General features: G+C 37.6%; 1 protein-coding gene across 1 annotated transcript; it reads right to left on the bottom strand.

Moving 5' to 3' along the window:
- Positions 1–4315: 4315 nt before the first annotated feature.
- Positions 4316–6286, bottom strand: LOC119785373 (acid-sensing ion channel 2-like). Its single transcript, XM_038288000.1, has 3 exons — positions 5864–6286; positions 4600–5219; positions 4316–4336 (listed from the first exon to the last, which is right to left on the bottom strand). Exons 2-3 carry the CDS (start codon positions 5170–5172, stop codon positions 4316–4318), a joined length of 594 nt encoding a protein of 197 aa, XP_038143928.1. The 5' UTR covers positions 5173–5219; positions 5864–6286.
- Positions 6287–21087: the final 14801 nt, after the last annotated feature.

Genomic DNA, 21087 nt, shown 5'->3' with positions numbered 1-21087 from the left:
AAATCTGTTTCAATAGTAGTTAAGCCATCTCTAGACTTTAAATATGCTTATTCCACCATTTTTTCAAATTATGTAACTATAAAATTATGCTCCACTCATTTGTTTATCTATATTGAATAGTTTTCTAGTTTAAATACAGCACCTTTAAAGCACTATTGAAGAATCATTTATTTTATTTATATATATATATATATATATATATATATATATATATATATATATATATATATATATATATATTAGTGCTGTCAATCGATTAAATTTTTTAATCGCGATTAATCGCATCAATGCCTGAGTTAACTCGCGATTAATCGCATTTTAATCGCACATTTTTTTTCCTGATTGAAAATCATTTAAATACTCTGGATGACATACAAAAAAATACATACAGGCTAGGTTTGTGCCAATGTTCTTTTTTTAAAATGAAAACAGGTCACAGATACTGATTTATGCCATAGAAACATATGGCAAGAAGATGGGGAGGCATGTAGCAAAAAATAACAAATATGTAGCCAAAAAAAAGGCCCTGAAAACAGGCTGATGTAAAAGACAGTCTTTACAGTTAATACAGTCTTTTGAACAAAGACAAGCATTTTACCCTACTGCTATAAAATTTAGTAGAATTAACATTAGATGTTAATTAACCAAGGTAATAATGAACAATTTTCAATCAATACATCAAAATCAATAGACCAACATCACTAGATGAAGGTAGTCTATGCTCTCTAGAAAGTTACTTTTCAGCCTCTTAACAAAAATGAGAACACCCACTCACCCACTCACCCACACACAGACACACCCACCCACACACACACACACACACACACGATACCGACAAGAGTGCCGTAGCAGATTCCATTTCACCTCAGTAATCTGTTTTCTCAGCGTATTTCAGGTTGCTACTAGTTACCAGACACTCAACTTGTTTGTTGGTGGTGGGGGTTAAAGAAAAGGCACTAGCGCCACCCAGTGTATGAGCGTCTTTTTTCCTTGAGGAGCTCCGCTCTGGAAGCCTATGAGAAATGCATAGACTGGGGGAAAATAGCCCCGCCTTCCCGCAGGCTGCAGCGGGATGCACTTGGAAAATTGTACCATAAAACCACATAGCGTTAATCTCGCGTTAAAAAAATTATCGCCGTTAAAATGGCCTCGCGTTAACGCGTTAATAACGCGATAATTTTGACAGCACTAATATATATATATATATATATATATATATATATATATATATATATATATATATATATATATATACACACTACCATAATTCTTTGTTTAGCACTTTAGAACCGGATAAGGAAGCCTGGTTATAGTTTGAATTTTAAGTTAACCAAATGGGCAGTAACACAATTTCTGAGAGCTCATTCAATGTTTAATTAAGTCCAAACGTAAATATTGATTTATTGGTAATTTAAGGATAAGAGAAAACCCCTGCATTTATCAAACATTGCTAAACTTTACCATTGAAATAGGAGAAAAAAAAGTCTGGAGTATTTGAAATGTTTCTGTAATCGATTTGTTTTTTTTCAATATTTTTCCCATGCCTGGAAAATTATCAAACCAAATTACAAACATTCCCTGATAAAGATGCATTTGACGTGGCAACATAGAAAGTTAGAGCTCAAGTAACTGTATTTGAAATTTTTAAAAAATGAAATGTTTAAGGTCGAAATATCACCACCATTTTCATCCACAAATGTTTTTTTGTTGTTGTTGTTTTTTATAGAACCCTGTTTTTTTATTTGAGGTATAATACCCTTTACCTATACACTGCTCTATCGATAAAGAGTTCCTGTTGCTAATTTTGTGTGTCTTCTATGCTGTTAATTTTAAATGGAAAAAAGTTCTCCCTTAAGAACTGGGATATCATTCAAGAAGCAAATGCATCATCAGTTTTCACACTTTCAACATTATACAGCTACAGATATTGCCATTTCAGTCTACAATAACATGCTTTTAAAGAAAGGTCAACAGCAAGCCAACAATACATTAGAAAACTATAAACACTCACACTACAGCACACCATTTGAGGCAGACCTCTAAAAATAGCATCGCACAATCTAACAACTTTGCACTGCCCCTATATTCAACAGAATTGATGGCCCATCATGTATAAGGAAGGGAATAACCCATATTTCTCATCTTTTTTATGCTTAAATATGAACAAATATTGCAAACCCAAACTAAGTCGGACAACTAGGTAAGACAAACAAGTTTATAGTTATAGTATTTTCAGCATGCATGCTTTGTACACTCACCGGCCACTTTATTAGGTACACCTGTCCAACTGCTCGTTAACACTTAATTCAACTCAGTGCATTTAGGCATGTAGACATGGTCAAGACAATCTCCTGCAGTTCAAACCGAGCATCAGTATGGGGAAGAAAGGTGATTTGAGTGACTTTGAACGTGGCATGATTGTTGGTGCCAGAAGGGCTGGTCTGAGTATTTCAGAAACTGCTGATCTACTGGGATTTTCACGCACAACCATCTCTAGGCTTTACAGAGAATGGTCCGAAAAAGAAAAAACATCCAGTGAGCGGCAGTTCTGTGGGCGGAAATGCCTTGTTGATGCCAGAGGTCAGAGGAGAATGGCCAGACTGGTTGGAGCTGATAGAAGGGCAACAGTGACTCAAATAACCACCCGTTACAACCAAGGTGGGCAGAAGAGCATCTCTGAACGCACAGTACATGGAACTTTGAGGCAGATGGGCTACAGCAGCAGAAGACCACACCGGGTGCCACTCCTTTCAGCTAAGAACAGGAAACTGAGGCTACAATTTGCACAAGCTCATGGAAATTGGACAATAGAAGATTGGAAAAACGTTGCCTGGTCTGATGAGTCTCGATTTCTGCTGCGACATTCGGATGGTAGGGTCAGAATTTGGCGTCTACAACATGAAAGCATGGATCCATCCTGCCTTGTATCAACGGTTCAGGCTGGTGGTGGTGGTGTCATGGTGTGGGGAATATTTTCTTGGCACTCTTTGGGCCCCTTGGTACCAATTGAGCATCGTTGCAACGCCACAGCCTACCTGAGTATTGTTGCTGACCATGTCCATCCCTTTATGACCACAATGTACCCAACTTCTGATGGCTACTTTCAGCAGGATAATGCGCCATGTCATAAAGCTGGAATCATCTCAGACTGGTTTCTTGAACATGACAATGAGTTCACTGTACTCAAATGGCCTCCACAGTCACCAGATCTCAATCCAATAGAGCATCTTTGGGATGTGGTGGAACGGGAGATTCGCATCATGGATGTGCAGCCGACAAATCTGCGGCAACTGTGTGATGCCATCATGTCAATATGGACCAAACTCCCTGTGGAATGCTTCCAGCACCTTGTTGAATCTATGCCACGAAGAATTGAGGCAGTTCCGAAGGCAAAAGGGGGTCCAACCCGTTACTAGCATGGGGTTCCTAATAAAGTGGCCGGTGAGTGTATATTCATGTTGTTTCGTTTTGTTTTTCTGAAAAGTAGCAGTAATCTTGTTACTTGTAAGAATGCTTATAACTGATTTTGGCATATATGAATATCCCAAGTGATTATGCCTTAAGCTACAAGAGTGGATTATACAACAAACATTTGCAAACAATAGAATAAACACATAAGCAAACCGGGCATTCATATTTAAAAGAAAAAGCATTAATATGTCTTGTACGAGATTTGAGGTAATAACCCCTTTATTACAAAAGGACAATCACCTGTATAACAAAAAACAAAACAGGACTAAAGTTGATAAGAACAAATGAGTACAAACTATAAGCTTCGGTATTCTCCTCTCTAGTTTCTTGTTCTGTATCCCATGGGTAGCACAACTAATCACTAGTGGACCCCGCAAGCACTCAGAGGGAGTTCAACTGTGCAACAAGTGGATGTCAAGAACCAAACTACGCTTGTGCCAAAATCTGCTAACTTCGCCCTGGAATAAAGATGAATACTAAAAGCTTAAAGGACAGAAATGCATCAACATACAACCCAGGAAAAGGTTTTCATTTTGCAACCAGCAGGGGGCTACCCCCCAACCAAAGACGTCGTAAACCACATATATCCAAGCAAATACTCTGTTTTCTCTAAAATTGCAGGATTGGGAACAAAATTGCAACGCTTAAAATTCTAAATAAAATCCTTGAATGCAGAATTAAAAATAAGCTTCATGATTGTGAAGGAAGTCAAAGTGGTATTGTCCCAAGATAAATACATTACTTTGCTCCAGTGATTAAAAATACTGCACTTCTCAGTGTTGCATGTCTGATAAAGCACAAAGCTAAATATCTTAACAAAAACAAGACAGCAGCAAATAATGTGTTACAGGAACATAGAGGCAGCCTGTGAAGCAAAACAGGAGTAGCACAGAGAAAGCCAGTTGGAGACTCCCAGCTGAGCACCGTGGGAGGGAAAGTACTGCTATCAGTATACATCAAGCCATAATATTTGCTGAAAAAAATCCTTCTCTAAAAACTGGAAAAATTCAAATGATGCATATTATATAATTCACAAGAAAAGAGAAAACTTAGAAAAAAGTCCAACTCCTGCTATAAGCACAGACAAAAGGTCAGATTTAAAGAAGAAAACTATACGAGTTGACTCACGGTTTTGAAGTCACTGTGGCTGCAGTCCTGGCCTTGATATCTGCAGTAGAGCATCATCTCCTTGAGGTCATGGCCAACCCGATCCATGAACTCCTTCATGCTGAACGCTTTGGCCTTGTAGGCTGTGAAGTTGGTTCTTTCCTGAAGAAAAGTAAGCACATCCGGCTCAGCCAGGTGTGGCTGTGGGATTGCCAGGTCTACATCCAGTAGGGCCAGAAGCTCTCCAGCGTGATACAGGTCGTTGCTGGTGAGGCGGCTGAAGCGGTAAGTGTTGAGGTTACAAATGGTCACAGCGGGGAAAACCAGACTGCTAGACACAATAGCATCAACGCTAGTCAGGTGAGGGTATGAAAGGAAATATGCAAGCCTCTCTGCACTCTCCAAAGCCAACAGTCCCAGGCAGGCCAGCAGAGCTGCCGCCCAGAGCAAGCGGCGTGCACCGGTCTGACCATATGGGAAAATGAAGCGCAGGCCATGCAGCGTGCTGGTACTGGCAAATGCTTGCCAGGAGGTGGGGCGCAAACTGAAGCTCTCATGGCTCCCTTGACTGCCACAACTCTCCTTTAGATCCATAGTTTGCCTTCCAGCTCCTCAGCCAGGGAGCCTTTGTGCAATCACACCTGGACAGAGAAATGAAGCATCAGTTAGAGAATTAGGATCCATCACAGACTATATAACAGAGGCAAGGAAAACAAAAGTTAAAGACCAAAAGAGAAATGGATAGGGTAAAAGATGATTTCCAAGGGACATGGCGAAATGCCACAAAAACAGAAAATTCAAAGCCATGAAGCAACTGCTAAACAAGGGGTAAACGAGGAGGGAGGCTGAGACTTTTTAAACGGGAGGAAGTACCACTGAGAATCAGCGAATGAGGAGAAAGATGCTCCCTCAGGACATCCCTCTCCTCCCTACTTCCACTCTTATTCACTTCCCTGAACTGAGTTACTGTGGTAGCCAGCCAGCCCGCCTGTGGCTCCCATTACACCCCCAAACTACCACTCAACCCACACACCCAAATCCCAACATGCCTCTCCTCCTTTTTCATCCTCCATTGCCCCCCGCGGCTGCTCAGTTTCATTGACTAAAATAGAGTTAAGTCCTGTGTGACACTCCGAGCAGGAGGTTAGAGTCACTTCAGCCGTGAGCAAATAAAAGCAGCCCCTGTGTAAGTAGAGTACCAGATCATCTCTATTCAGAAACACTACACACGCGTCAAGGTTTCTCGTGTTCTCCCGTGCCCTCAACTAATGACAAGCCAAAGCACCTCTCTCTCCCGTTCCGCCTAGTGAGGAGACATCCAGCTGGCGTGAGTGAGTGTGTGAGAGAGAGCGTGACAGCGCACGTGTGTGTTTGTATAGAAAAGATGGATTGAGAGCCGTTGATGATCAGAGCCTCAGGTTAGTCTCGCTTGTCGGTCCAAACTCCTCCTGTTTTCCTTTGGCCAGAGACATCAGCTTTACCTCCTCTTCCCCGCTCATCTGTGGCGGCGGCGAACAACAGCCGAGCCGGGAGAGACGCACACACTAACACACATGCTTTGCACTGAGCCAGAGCAGTGAGAGAGAGGAGAGGGGAGAGAAAGGAGGGAAGCCAACACTCTCCTCGCCTGATCTCCCCAAAGCAAAATTGCCAATTGAATATGTTTTTTCCTCCCTACGCCTACTTTTCTATCTATTTTCCATATTTTGCATCTAGACATCATAAAAAAAAGTGAAGGACCGGGAAAAAAAAAACAGTAGACTATCAGCTGGAGAGAGATACTGGAGAGGGGAACAGTGGTGGTTTCATAGTTGAGGAGGGGAGTGGGATAGGCTGGGAGGGGTGAGTGTCATGGGTGGTGAAGCAGAAGTGGAGATGGAGGAGCAAAAGCAGGGAGATCTAGGTTGAGGACAAAAATAAGACAGGAAACTGAAAAAAAAAATGCAAGCAGGGAAATGTGGTCACACAGCCTGAACAAGGATGTCACCCTCAGGAATTCAGAGGTGAGGGACACTGATGTAAGAAGACTAAAAGGTACACAGAGTGTTCCAACCTTTAGCATAGATAAGGACTTTAAGAGTTTTGATATTTCTTCAAACCAGAAAATGTATCAAAAGACAGAGTCTAAGTGTTGAGTGTTACAAAGAGACGAGAGGAGGAAAGCGTGAGGACAGAAATAACAGAAGAGTGTGAGAGTGTTGGTGTAAAACAAATAACACAGATATAACAAGGCATTAAGGAGAATATTCTATGAGCATTGTACAATAGTGCAAGTATTGCAAATTTTTGAACTGGAAAAAAGTCTAGATGTACATAATGAAAACAAAATGACAGCATTAATTATGACTTCTTCAGTTTGATAGACTCAGCAATTAGAAAAAGCACCATAATTAAGAATATGTATGCAAATCCCACAAGTCAATTACTGCCTGAGGGCTGGAGCTCAACGATACAGTTTCCTTCGCTCCAACTTTTTTTTTTTTTTTTTCATGCAAACAAAACTTACTTAATCTCCCGTTATCCAGCTGGTTAAATATCAAGAAACTTAAATGGAAAATTCGAGAGAATATGGTTAACAATTCAAATGGGATGTGTTCTAATGGGTGGAGTAATGACAAAGATGTGGAGACTGGACAGCTCACCAGAAGGGTGAGACAACAGCCCAAATCTCTCCTGAAAAATGGTATAGATCTCAAAAACAGAATGACAGTGCCACTTTTGGTCACCAAGTATTTTAAAACTGAACATGTCAACCAGTCTTTTTGGAAAGATGACACAAATAGCCTTTAATGTGAATCCATAACAAATATAGACCTGTGGAGTTTGCTAAAACTCTGCCGGGACTTAAAAGCAAACTAGGAGATTTAGTCAAAACAGTTAAACACTTCAGTTGGGTCTGATCTAAAAATAAATAAATAAATGTAGTCTTTCCTGTAAGGTATTTCTTCTAAAGGCTCTGATAATTGTCTTAAAATGTACGGAGCTGTTTGACATTACATGACGTTTTGAATAAAACTATGTTCTAGTAAAACTAGGAGCTTAGCCCAGGTCAATTTAATATGTCATAATGATCCAAACTTATTGCTAATAGGACAGAGGAAAAAAAAAATCCACCCTTGCCAAATCCTTCTGAAAACATGTAGGAGGAACTGAAGAGCATAAAAAGAACCCAGAGCTCTAAATGTTCCAGAGAGATCATGCAAAGAAGTTAAACCAAAGATCCTCTCTCTTTATGTTCCAAGCATGTGAAATGTTGTATGAGAAGACAGAATAAATGGGAATTGGATTTAGGTTGTATTGAGCTTTTTCAGCCCACCACTTAAAGGGCCTTTACACTGTGCTTCTTATGCCCCAAGCCACTCACAAACACTCACATTTACACTTGATTTGTAGGGAAGTTGTGGTTAAGAGCCTTTCCCAGAGGGGCACAATACCATGTGTTGGGAGAAACATATAATCCATTCACAAAATCTGATTTAGCTACAAAAAATATCCAATGTGGGGTTTAATTTCTCCAGCAGGGAAATATATTAAAGTAAAAGGCTGATCTTTTTTCTGCATTTTTAATGCAAGATACAACGAAGGGATCATTTGTTATAGGAGAAGTAAATGGGGATTATTTAAGCAAACCATATTATTTTTGGTTAAACATTCAGGAAATGCCTGGTGATAGTAAAAGCTTTAGTATTTACTTCTTATTTGACTTGCATTATGTTGTTTGCTTTTAGATCATTGCCTGTAAATTTCTTTTACTTTGAGTTTCTGCAAAAGAAGGACTCTAACTGAAGGTTCCTTATACAGTTATTGTCTGTACCTTTAACAAATCTTTATTTGTTCTTTATATCTCATGTTTAAAATAGGTTAACTTATTTTTCTAAATAAAAATGTAATCATGTCAAAACTGCACTCTACAGATACCGTTTTTGGAGAAATAAAATATACAAAAGTCAGTAACAACTTGCTCTGCTGGATAGTGATCCATTATGCAACCTTTGTTCCCTTGCAGGATACTTAATTTTAGGCCAGTTTTTACAGAAAAGAAAGTAATTAAACTAAATTTAAAAGTGAATGCCATGTAAAACACTGGCCACCTGGTGTACCATCTGATCCAAGCTAGCTCCTCCAAATAGCCATTTAAACACTATGGATAACCTGGTCTGAAGGGAAATTCTTCAGAAACCTGGAAAATAAACTCCAGAAATTGAATCCTGGCAGGTGGTTCATTTCAAATTTGGGCCTGTAGTGGCAGCTGTTAGAAATGTTGCAGAAAATGCATCACCAGAATGGAACAAAGGTTAAATGTTTTACATGACATGACATGACGAGGTTCTCCTATCCTGTAATTTTTAGAGGGCACTGCATAGACCATAAAACAACATGATAGACGTAAGTGTTTACAATCAGAGTGAAAAATAAGAACTTTATACTGGGGCTTTGCTTACATTATTCTTGATAATAAATATTACAAAGGTCTAAATTTAAATAAAATTTAAATTGTATTAACAAATCAAAAAAACATTAACAATTGATAGTTAATGGGGGAAATGCAAAGCATCGTCTGATGTGATCTCAAGGCTGCAGATTGCACTAATGAATCGACAAATGCATGGATGTATCAACCGATGCAAGGGGGAAAAAAAGCTGCTACAAGCCAATGATGCATCGATCTAACTCTAGTTGAAGATCTGACCATATTTGAGCAAAATATAAAATACCATTAAGCCAAACTACTTTTTATGCAGTTATCCTCTAATAAAGCTTTTCTGGTTCCATCTTATTCAGCAATGAATATATGTCAAGGACTTTGGGTTTGCCATAATAACTTATTCTCTTACACTAAAACATCAGAAATAGGTTGATCTTAAAAGTTAGTTTGGATCGGAGTAAAGGTTCTGCTCTCAGCTACAGATAAGTTTTTTTTTTTCACCTTAATGGTTTGAAGAACAAACACTTCCTTATTTTAGTTTGACCAAATTTCCTGAACCACAATGTCATCATCAAATTTTCCCCAAATTAAAGCACCAAAACCTTTTTAAACAGGTATTTTGTTCTTTTTTTAGTGATGTCGTCCCTTCTCATCAGTTAGACCAAAAGAAAAAAAGAAAAAAAAAGCATGTTGTTGAGATTAAATAAATTTCCTCCTATTTTTCAGATTTAGTATGATTGCAAATAACCCAAACCTTGATGGTTTAAATATTCACATTCATTTGTAAATAAAACAAATTTGCCCTTTTGTTTTGCACTTTTTATTTCATACTTTCCTTCCCCTTCATGACTACCCACTAATTTAAATTGGTGGATTAAAAAACTCAATAAGTTATAAGGTGTACGATTTCAATCAAAGCAAATGTTAATTACATGCGAATACACCCACAAGGCACTGTACAGCAGCACACCAAGACAACTGAACTTAAACTAGAACCCAGTACAATTTAAATATGCTACATGAAGTAATGCTTCACTTGTCTGCTATTCTAGCACTGATGGCAATTAATGATCCAACTTCTAAGGCTATTACACTTTTAAGTGGGAGCCAGATGGAGCTGGATTTCCCCCTATTTGCACTTACATTGTACTTTCTCAAATATCAGCTCTATAAATGTCGTCTTCATCGCAGGTCCATTAGCCCATGTTTTAACAAAATTTAGAGGCTCAAATTAAGAACTGATGCTTTTATGGGATTAAGGGGAAAAAAGGCCATTCTGCTTCACAGCTAAATGAATAATGGAAACCTACATTAAAGTTTAACTAGACCAAAACAAAGTGATTATGTTGGTTTTTGTTAGAGTTTAAGCTAAATCTAGAGATCCCAGAAACTGACATGTTTTAAATGTAGTGTATGTTCAAGATAAATCCAAAAAAGTACCCAAAACAGCAATTTTCATTACGCAAACTTAACATTTTTTTAAGTCTCTAAACTCTGTGAAAAGAACAAAATGCTTTTATTCCATTTAGTATTTATAGCACCAATTCACAAAATGCTATATCAACAGAGTCAGTGCAATCAAATCATTCAGAAAGATTGGTTTAAAGTTTTCTAAGGAAATACAGCAGATTGGATCAGGCCAAATGCTGATGATTCTGATTTGGACAAATTGTATCCCCTAGTTCGCCTTCCTTCGTGTTTTATGGATTTAACAATAAGAACCACATCATGGTAGAAATTAACTTAGGGCTGCTGTGTCTAATCCCGGCAGCTCTTAGCTTTATGGACATCATTACAAGACAGAAACATACATAAATGAAGCTTTTCAAATAACTTTGGGCCTAGCATGGGGGGGTGGGGGGGGGGTGAGGTGGTGTAAAGCCACCAACCTATTTATTTATTTGGATCCTTTATATTAACATGAGTAATGCTTTTGCTTCCCTGTGCCTTTCTTTGACATTTTACTGTTCCATGTCAGTTAAACAGTTAAATAAAATGCGTCACTTTTTTTTTTAAGTTAAATATTTCACATTTCCAGGATGTCCATCACAGCATCCCAAAATTACTCAATTTTCTACGTTTTTATATTGTGCACCATAATTTGGTTAGGAAAAATGACAACACATGATTCAACAAATACAGCAATCAGTAGTTTGAAGATAGCGGACTAAAGCCCTGCCTATCAATTTCAGAAACTATGCTGAAATAAAAATATATGACATTTTACATTTACGGATTTGGAAAATATGTCCTTTCATTTATGAATCTGCTCCGTTTTACTGCAACTTTCCAACCTTTCAGTTTTCCTAGGAAGAAACCATTTTTACTTGCCCTGTTGAAATAACTTTTTTGCAATCTTTCAAATTTTTTTCTGTATACACAAAACGTTTTACAGTTGATGTTTTGAAATGATAACAGAGATCCTCATCCTTTGTCATGTTATATACTAAATGTGTTTTATTTAAAGCTACAGTGTGTAACTTTTAGCGACATCTAGCGGTCAGACTGCAGACTGCAGCAACATGAACATCTCCCCCCCACCGCTTCTCCCCCCCAACAGTACGGCGAGCGTTACGGGACAAAATGTCTTCCACGACGTCCGCATCACCTACCTCCTCAAGTGATGAGGTTTGTTTACATAGATCATTTTACAGATAGTATTTCATTAGTCTGTGTAGGGTATAGATTTCATGTAGATTTAAGATAATAAATATACACGTTATTTTTCTACATCGTTGTGACGTTTTGGCGATCTCGCAATCGCTAGTTTGTTGGCTCTGCGCTGCCGTAGCGCAAAGATGTCTGCCTCCATGGCTGCGAGACCCGCTCCTATGTAATTAGAAATAACGAATTCTAAGGCAACGCAAATATTAAGGTTAAGAGGCTGAACTCGTAGATGATGATAAATAACAGTTATGTATAATATATTACATTTCTGACTGTATATCCCTGTAATTATTACACACTGTAGCTTTAATTTCCCTTTGGGATTAAGAAAATAATAAAGAAATATTATGGCTAACTTGGTAATCATTAATCTATTTTATTTATTCTGCAACTAACCCGATGTTTGATTTCAGGGTCAGCACAGATGAAAAAAGAAAGAACTCCTTTTGCATCGTTTTCCCATTTTATTAAGCCACTTTTTTTTTGTCTACATGCATACCTGAAGTGTAGGAGCTGCTTCACTAATAAGAAAGAATATGATGATCTAACGCACTTGTAATGTGTTTAACTGTTAGATGGAAACAAGGCTTTCCTTGAGCTCACAATTAGGTTTTGTTAGGTCAGCATCCAAATTTTAACCCCTTACAGCAAGCTTTAAACTGTTGGCTTCTATCCCTACGCACATAAAGCACCAGTCTCTCTCTCCCATTGATTTCGCAGCTTGGGTCCATTTCACAAAAGGGGTTTCAACAAACTCTAAAGGAGAAGAAGACAGTGTGGCAGAGTTTGGCTGCCCGAGTACACACTAACATAACAGGGGGAACCACTTAAGTGGATGGTAGCATATAAGTGTGATTTTATTTAGGTGCAATCAGATGGGAAAGAAGCACACCTGGCAGCAGGTGAATATGAAGTATAAAAAAAAACAGGTGGGGTCTGTGTATCATCTTATGCAGTTCTTACTCTTTTACATTCCATCATACTAAGTGGCCATTTGACTGTGCAGGTATTTTCTATAATGCACTATCATCCATCAATATGCTCTCAGTGGAATGAAGTTCTGTTAAAGAATTAAACTTATTCTACCTGACACAGATTTTTTTCCACTGAGGTACTGTACTAACACATACCTATTCCTGTTAACAGAATGTGGCTGGGCAGCAGCTGGGGGGGGTTCTTTCAACCTCCACCGATTGACACATAGTTAAAACTCAGTTAAATGCTCAGTTAAAACAAGACGGCCGTTCTGTGCAGTTTACATGCAACTGTGCCACACCTGCAACACACTGGCAACCTGACTGCTTGACATGGGCACCAGCTCAACTGTGATGGAATGAGCAGGAGAAGATGGATGGATATGCAACTGTACACTTTAACATCCTCCTTCTGTATCCCCCAACTAACTGTTTAGGAAGTTTGTGTAATGTGCAATGCGCTTAATGCACTCATTAAGATAACTTTGAATACGAAAAGACATCTATGCCTGGTCTGAAAAACCTCTCCTGATGAAAATTTTATTCTCTGCAAATGAATGCTGCTCCTACATCGATTTGGATCTTCGTCAAAAAGACAAGCCAAGACACCTAATGTGTCTGACACAAAGAAGCCCACTTCCATGTAAAATAAGCAATCCCCATTTATCAATCGTATCAGCATACTTTACTATGTAAGATACAGGATTCACTGTAGCCCTCTTTTTTGTCTTTGTATCGATTCATTTATACTATATTGATTATGGATCTGAGTAAGTTTTACTTTCAAATCTTTCAACTATGATGAATTAAGTAATTTGAGTTTTGGATAAAATGTATTTTAAAAAACCTCAATGTTATAACCTGGGTTTAAATTATAAGGGAGGCAAAAGTTGCAGTATAAGGTATATTTTTTAACTCGTAGATTATGTTTTATTACGGAAATGAAAATCACCCACAGGAAATTATGTGTAAATAATAAAATAGTTGCACAGCATAACTCTGCATAACTCTCTTTACTCCTGCCAGTTGACTTTCAACTTACATTAATACCAATATTTTAAATAGACGCGATTTTAAGAGTCTTAGTCTCAAAAATCAAGACAAGAACAGATATTTAAACAAAATCTCATAATTAAAGGTTTAGCTTTACTCACTGGGTAGGGAAATATGTTTTTACTTTTCAGTTGCGGTCTGAAATTAAATAAAATCCCTGCCAAATCCCAGAATACTTTTAGCTCATTTTCTTCAATTACTGACTGAGCAATTACTGTATATCCATAATTAGGTGATTAAAACATAATGGGGAGTAAAAAATGAAACAGCTCGTTAGGAAATTATATCTTAATACCTTTAGGAGTTTCTCTGAAGTTTAAGCAGTTTAATTAAAGCGTTAAGTTTAATGAAGTCAAACACATTCAAAAAGGCTGAGAGAAAATTATGGCTGAGCGTAAATAATCACTCCAAACTAATCATATTAAAGGAATAATAGCTTTCTTTGCAACAAGTTTATTTTTTTTCCAAGATAACAAACAGTACTGGACTTTGTTTGTTTGTTTTTTTAACCGAAGTTTGTCTAATTGTGAAAGTTACGCACCTGTTGGGTTAATTAACTTACCCCTTTCTGTTGTGATGAACTCCTTAATCCAAACCTTTTCTTTTCGAAACTTTAATCTCATCTTTTTCCAGACATATTCAGACTAAAATTAAACAAATTGACTTCCGAAAAACTTGCGTTATGCAGAAACTTTAAGAAACTGGGATACAGTAAACTCTCCACCGGTGTGTCCTACTGGCGAGGGGATTAGGCTATTGCGCATGCGCGGGGCGAGAAGTTGCAGAAATACACTATATTGCCAAAAGTATTTGCTCACCCATCCAAATTATTGGAATCAGGTGTTCCAATCACTTCCATGGCCACAGGTGTATAAATTCAAGCACCTAGGCATGCAGACTGTTTTTACAAACATTTGTGAAAGAATGGGTCGCTCTCAGGAGCTCAGTGAATTCCAGCGTGGAACTGTGATAGGATGCCACCTGTGCAACAAATCCAGTCGTGAAATTTCCTCGCTCCTAAATATTCCACAGTCAACTGTCAGCTGTATTATCAGAAAATGGAAGTGTTTGGGAACGACAGCAACTCAGCCACGAAGTGGTAGGCCACGTAAACTGACGGAGCGGGGTCAGCGGATGCTGAAGCGCATAGTGCGAAGAGGTCGCCAACTTTCTGCAGAGTCAATCACTACAGACCTCCAAACTTCATGTGGCCTTCAGATTAGCTCAAGAACAGTGCGCAGAGAGCTTCATGGAATGGGTTTCCATGGTCGAGCAGCTGCATCCAAGCCATACATCACCAAGTGCAATGCAAAGCGTCGGATGCGGTGGTGTAAAGCACGCCGCCACTGGACTCTAGAGCAGTGGAGACGCGTTCTCTGGAGTGACGAATCGCGCTTCTCCATCTGGCAATCTGATGGACGGGTCTGGGTTTGGCGGTTGCCAGGAGAACGGTACTTGTCTGACTGCATTGTGCCAAGTGTAAAGTTTGGTGGAGGGGGGATTATGGTGTGGGGTTGTTTTTCAGGAGCTGGGCTTGGCCCCTTAGTTCCAGTGAAAGGAACTCTGAATGCTTCAGCATACCAAGACATTTTGGACAATTCCATGCTCCCAACTTTGTGGGAACAGTTTGGAGCTGGCCCCTTCCTCTTCCAACATGACTGTGCACCAGTGCACAAAGCAAGGTCCATAAAGACATGGATGACAGAGTCTGGTGTGGATGAACTTGACTGGCCTGCACAGAGTCCTGACCTCAACCCGATAGAACACCTTTGGGATGAATTAGAGCGGAGACTGAGAGCCAGGCCTTCTCGTCCAACATCAGTGTGCGACCTCACAAATGCGCTTCTGGAAGAATGGTCAAAAATTCCCATAAACACACTCCTAAACCTTGTGGACAGCCTTCCCAGAAGAGTTGAAGCTGTTCTAGCTGCAAAGGGTGGACCGACGTCATATTGAACCCTATGGATTAGGAACGGGATGTCACTTAAGCTCATATGTGAGTCAAGGCAGGTGAGCAAATACTTTTGGCAATATAGTGTATATTAATTAGTATCAGCTTTATTGTACGGAAGAAGATTAGAGCCACTGAAAAAAACAAAAAAAGTTATTTTAAAAAAGTTTATTTTTTCTTTTTATTTCAGTATAATATGAGAAAAAAGTCAGAGTTCTCAGACTTCTGACTTTAATCTCAGAATTCTGCCTTTACTCTAGGAATTCTGACTTTTTTCTCAGAATTCTGACTTTTTTCCCGTATTAAACTGAAATAATATTTAAAAATCTGTTAACTTTTTTTATTTTTTCAGTGGCCCTAATCCACTTCTGCATTATTGGCCATGAATTAAGGAATTTGACTTTGGTTACAGGAGCTCTGAGCACAGACAACAGCGGAAATAAAAATAGGAACAGAAGGAGCAGTGTGCAGCAATATGAAAGTTTTGTATGTATAAAGAAATAAAAAGGTTAGAGGCTGTTGGAATCATCAAACATCAAATAATGATAACTATTGATGGTAAGTGTATGGGGTAATATTGTGGTAACATCAATACATACCAAGGGAACAATAGTGACTAAATGTAAGCTGAACAATAAGATGAATGTCAGCATATATTTTGATATTCTTTTAAGAAATGGATATCGTAAAGCAATTCCAAAGCAGTTTCTCCATTTCTGCAGTTTGAAGCTTTTACAGGAAAACTGAATTGGGGTCCTGCTAAGGGTAATATTTTTTGTTTCCTTTAATAACCCTGCAAGGGATCAGTAGAGTAGCCAACTGAGTGCAAAACCCCCAAAACATTCAAACTAAAATCTATGATGGTGACATAAATGTAATGTAATGTAAATTTTTTGGACTTTATTGTCCCCCAATGAGGATATTTGCTCTCTACATTTAACCCATCCTGTTTGGGAGCAGTGGGCTTCCATTGTGCAGCGCTTAGGGAGCAGTGTGGGGTTCTAGCAACCTTCTCAGAGCACAAGCGCACCGCTCTAACCACTAAGCCAACACTCCTTTACAAAAGCTTACAAATGTCTACTCTGCATAATGGAATCATGTCAAACTCATCTAAACCTCAGAGTTTAAAAACCAGTAATGTTATTGATAACCTCTGTGACTATGTAATGGCATTAAGAATTCCAGCTAATAGCAATAAATGTATCTGTGTTTCAAACTTTCAAAAACTGTCTTAATATGTTTAAAAGATTAAACTAGATAGAAAAAAAAAAAAACACATTCCTGTGGCTATGATTTACTTTTATATGCAAAGCAGCCATATAGAATTTTAGGTAATGATCAGAAAACCAGCAAAAGTGAGAGATTCTCTTTCCCATCTGGAATACAAATTTTACATTAAAACCAACACACAAATCAAACTGTGGAAATTACTGTAGAACCAACATAATTGTTGGGACAAATAAATGAATCAATTTTAAAAAGAGGAAAGAACTGTGAGGTATAAATGCAAATTGAAACATGGATTTAAATCTTTGCAAGTCAAAAATTAAAGGTTATTAATGAATTTGTTAGACACTGTGTCAAATTTATTTAAACTTTTGTCTTAAGGAGATCTTGTTTCTTCAGTTTTCCCCCAGCTTGCTGGGAAATCCACAATAGAAATTGAAAATTTTCTTAGGAAGAAAAACTGAATAGCCCAGTCAAGTTCTGTGTGAAAGAACCATCAGATCCATTCTTTCCCTACAGAGCACTTGGCTCACAGAAAGCAGGCTTGATGTGAAATCAGACGAAAAGCAGGAAGCTTTCTCTCTTAAAAGGCTCTTTTCTTGCACGTTCAGCTCCCAGTTTTTCTTCAGTAGAAACTATTATACTTCATGACATATGCTCTTAATCCATATGCAATATGCAAAATCAATTTTATTTAAGCTGTGTGTTATCGGATTACAAATTGACCTTATTACCATATGTATGCTAATAAATTGCGTTGACATTTAAATAAAGTTCGGTTAATTTAAGTGGACAAGTTGTTTTGTTTTGTAAAGGTCCTTTTTTTGAAATGTGGAATTAGTAATAAGCTCCAACCAAAATCAATTCGGAAAATCAAAATAATTTTTTAAAACTAACTTTATTTTATAGAGGGAGCTTTAAATGCTGCTTGTAGCATCATCATTTTGAAAGCCATATTAGAGATTTTTTTCCATCCCTTTGAACTCTTCGTCTGAGTTTACCCCATTGCACCAAAGCCCTCATTAAAAGTGAAGAAAGTTAAAAGATAATCTATGTTTCTGCTCCCAACACACAGCCTTTCACACAATGACTGTCGATCACGTGGCCTTTTTTCCCAAATCAAATTTTCCATGGTCCCAGACAGCTGCAGGGCTTTCTGGTTTCTTAACAACTTAATTAAGCAAATCTTGCTTTTTTTTTAACCACTGAGGTAATGAGCGTAGTTTTACAGAGATTAAACAATCTCCTGGGTTTAAAATTAAGCCTAATACTCCAGCAATCTTATCCTCCTGCATCCAAAGAACTTGCTATTTATATGATTAATTAATCCAGATTTTCAGCATTTATTTATGGTTCTCTTTTTAATTTGAAAGGTGATAACACTTTAATGCAAAGTGAAATATAGAAGCATAAATATTCTTGGTGCTTTGACATTTAGAGAAAATAAACACCAACTGCCTTTAGGGTTTATTTATTAATTTTAGATCCTATTATAGGAAACCAGCCTAATTTATTTTATGATGTAATCCACATTTCAAAGCTTCACACATTAATGAAGGGTTAGCTGGGTCTATTTATATATTTTTCTTTTAAATGTATTTATCTGGCTGCTCTTACAGATAATGGTTGTCTTCATTTCCAGCATTATATCATAGCAGTACAGCTTGTTGAACTTTAAGTTTTTTTTTTTTCCATTTTTATAGACCCTGGTTTGAAGCAAACAGGTAAGCCAAGGCTTGTTAAAAAGTAGTTGGTGTCAGTGGGATTTGTTTGTTGCCAATTCAGGGAGTTCACAGCACTTCACAACAGAAATAAGAAACTTTCTTCTCATTCCAAATTGCAATACATCTGTAAAAAATATATTTTTTTGCTTCCATGCGATGGTATTTGACTGCTCAGACAGAGACAGAAGATGGTCCTATGAGTTTAACATTAGGATGTATATTTTGACCAAATTGTGTTTAGCTCATTTATTCAGAGCAAATTATTCTATTGCCTGAGACAAAATCTGTAGACTTGCTGGAAATTGAGACGTTCCTGAATTGATTCAAAAAAGAATGAGGAGCAAACACCTCCATGCTCACAAAGCCATCGGAGACACTCTGGTCAATTACTATCCATTGTCATTCAGAGTTTTATAAACAAGATCTTATCTGCCTTATCTGAGCAGAGCTAACAAGGTCTGCCGGGACCTGAACTTTAAAGGAGGGTAGAAAATGCTACCATCTGCTGGTTATGATGCAAGAATGATATCAGGTTTGGTCTTATTATCCATAGTACTCACGCTTGTTTTTCTTCTGTCAAAGTTAATTTCCTTTGTTGGAAATAAAGCCCTCAAATTAGCTTGTTGATATTTACAGAACTCATTAATACATTTTCTTTAACAGACCTAACATTAAAAAAGAATCTAGTCTTCAGGAGTTAAAGCTTCCTAGATAACAGAAACAATCCTTATATTAAAAAATAATCAGAACCCAAAAGCTTCGTAGTTTTGAGGTCACATCTTCTTGCAAAATATTTTTCCCCCCAGAGCTATGAGCCTTTAATTAGAAAACATACTCAACATTAAAATTTAGAGCAGGTGTCTGCAACTTTTGGTAAAAAATGATAAAGAGCCAGCTTATTCTTTTTAATAATTAAATGTAATTGTATTACACATCCAAAAGGATTTTACTCTAACTATAACATAAATATATATATATTTTATCTTTTATAAGTGAACTTGTTTTTTTAACAGAATTTTACCACAAATTTCATCAACCCATTCAAGTTTTTCCCTTCATTTTTTAAAACCTAAAATTTGAAATGGTGGTTAATTAAAAAGGACAAATCTGTGCTAGATCTGGCCAAAGATCACATAATGACCCAGTATATAAAGAGACCACCAGGTTAGTTGTTATCAGAGCTCACAATGCCATGCTGACGGCCAAAGTTCCCAGGACCTTTGGAAGAAAAACTGGCCCACAGCATGATGGATCCTTGACCATAATTTAGCATTAGTGTTTGAATACACATGTGCATCCTGTTTTAACCCAAACTTATCTATAGTAAATACAATCCAGTATTTTGGTCTCATTATCCTCCATGTATGATTTTAAGTAAACTTTGTCATGGAATAAGAGGCGAGTTTAGGATAAGAAGCACTTGCAGGCTATATCTTGAAACAAGATCAAATTTTTACCAGATTGGCAAATCATTCTAGGTTGGGGTGAAATGATTGATCGGCACCGATTTCCTAAATTGTGGGAGATGGGTGATCTGCCAATGCTTGGGTGTGAAACTGATCTTTTCCATCGCTGCAAAGGTCTGAAAATCAATGTTCTAAACATTGATCTACATTTGAGAGCAGTACTTTCAGAAGTTTTTACAGTTTCTAAGTAACTGATTCCTTTCAATAAGATAAGAATGACATATTTAAGGAGTTTTGTGATCTTATAACAACAATGTTATTAAAAACAACCTGTTTCAAGGCATTTCAGGCTTTTTAAAGACCAGGAATCATTTATCGGCCAGAAACCTGCAACTGGTTCACCCCTAATTTTAGCTAAATGTAATTAAACTCAATTAGTCACTGTGTGTGTAATCAAAATTTAATTGCCTATGATTGCTATAAAGATCTGTCTTTTATGAAGTGCATTTATTATGAAGCCATTTCTTACTGTCCCATTAAATGTTGGATTTTTTTATTTTAAGGTTTTTTAATCAATGTTTAGGGGCAACCCATAGCTGTGGAAAAAAAAAAAACTTGTTTATTTTTTCTGGGAAAAATCTGGATTTGATATCTATATTGTTTTTGTTGGCAAACAGAATTGTGATTTGTAGCATCATTAACCAAAACATATTTTAGCTGGCTTGATATGCTCACTTATCAGTAAAATGAAAAACCCTGTTTCCTTTAAGAGGCGTTTGAAACATATAGATGATAAGAGCTCATCTGTAATCTGCCTGACACCGACATTTAAAATCAACCCTTGGTTTTTCCCATAAAATAATGGCTCTATTCAGTCCCTATATAAGAGATGATGGAGCTCAAACAGAAGCTGTTTAAATGTGTGAACGCCTTCTAACAAAGAGGATGTTCTGCAAACAAGACACATTTTATCTTCTAATTCCCTCTCCCTCTTAAGCATAAAATGGGACACTAAAGCTGCTGCTCCTTCCTCAGAATGACAAAGAGGCTGAGGATTAACCTGAATCTGCTACAGTGAGGC

Source organism: Cyprinodon tularosa, unplaced genomic scaffold (genome assembly GCF_016077235.1).
Source record: "Cyprinodon tularosa strain WSP-4 unplaced genomic scaffold, ASM1607723v1 ctg246, whole genome shotgun sequence".
NCBI classification, from domain to species: domain Eukaryota; kingdom Metazoa; phylum Chordata; class Actinopteri; order Cyprinodontiformes; family Cyprinodontidae; genus Cyprinodon; species Cyprinodon tularosa.
This window is presented reverse-complemented; position numbering and strand designations above follow the sequence as displayed.

Bases quoted from the DNA above. Each gene is read 5' to 3' on its own strand.
- LOC119785373 (XM_038288000.1), bottom strand. From the start codon at position 5,172: ATGGATCTAAAGGAGAGTTGTGGCAGTCAAGGGAGCCATGAGAGCTTC. The intron at 4,337-4,599 runs GTGAGTCAACTC...TTTGCTTCACAG, and splicing joins GCCACAGTGACTTCAAAACC to GCTGCCTCTATGTTCCTGTA.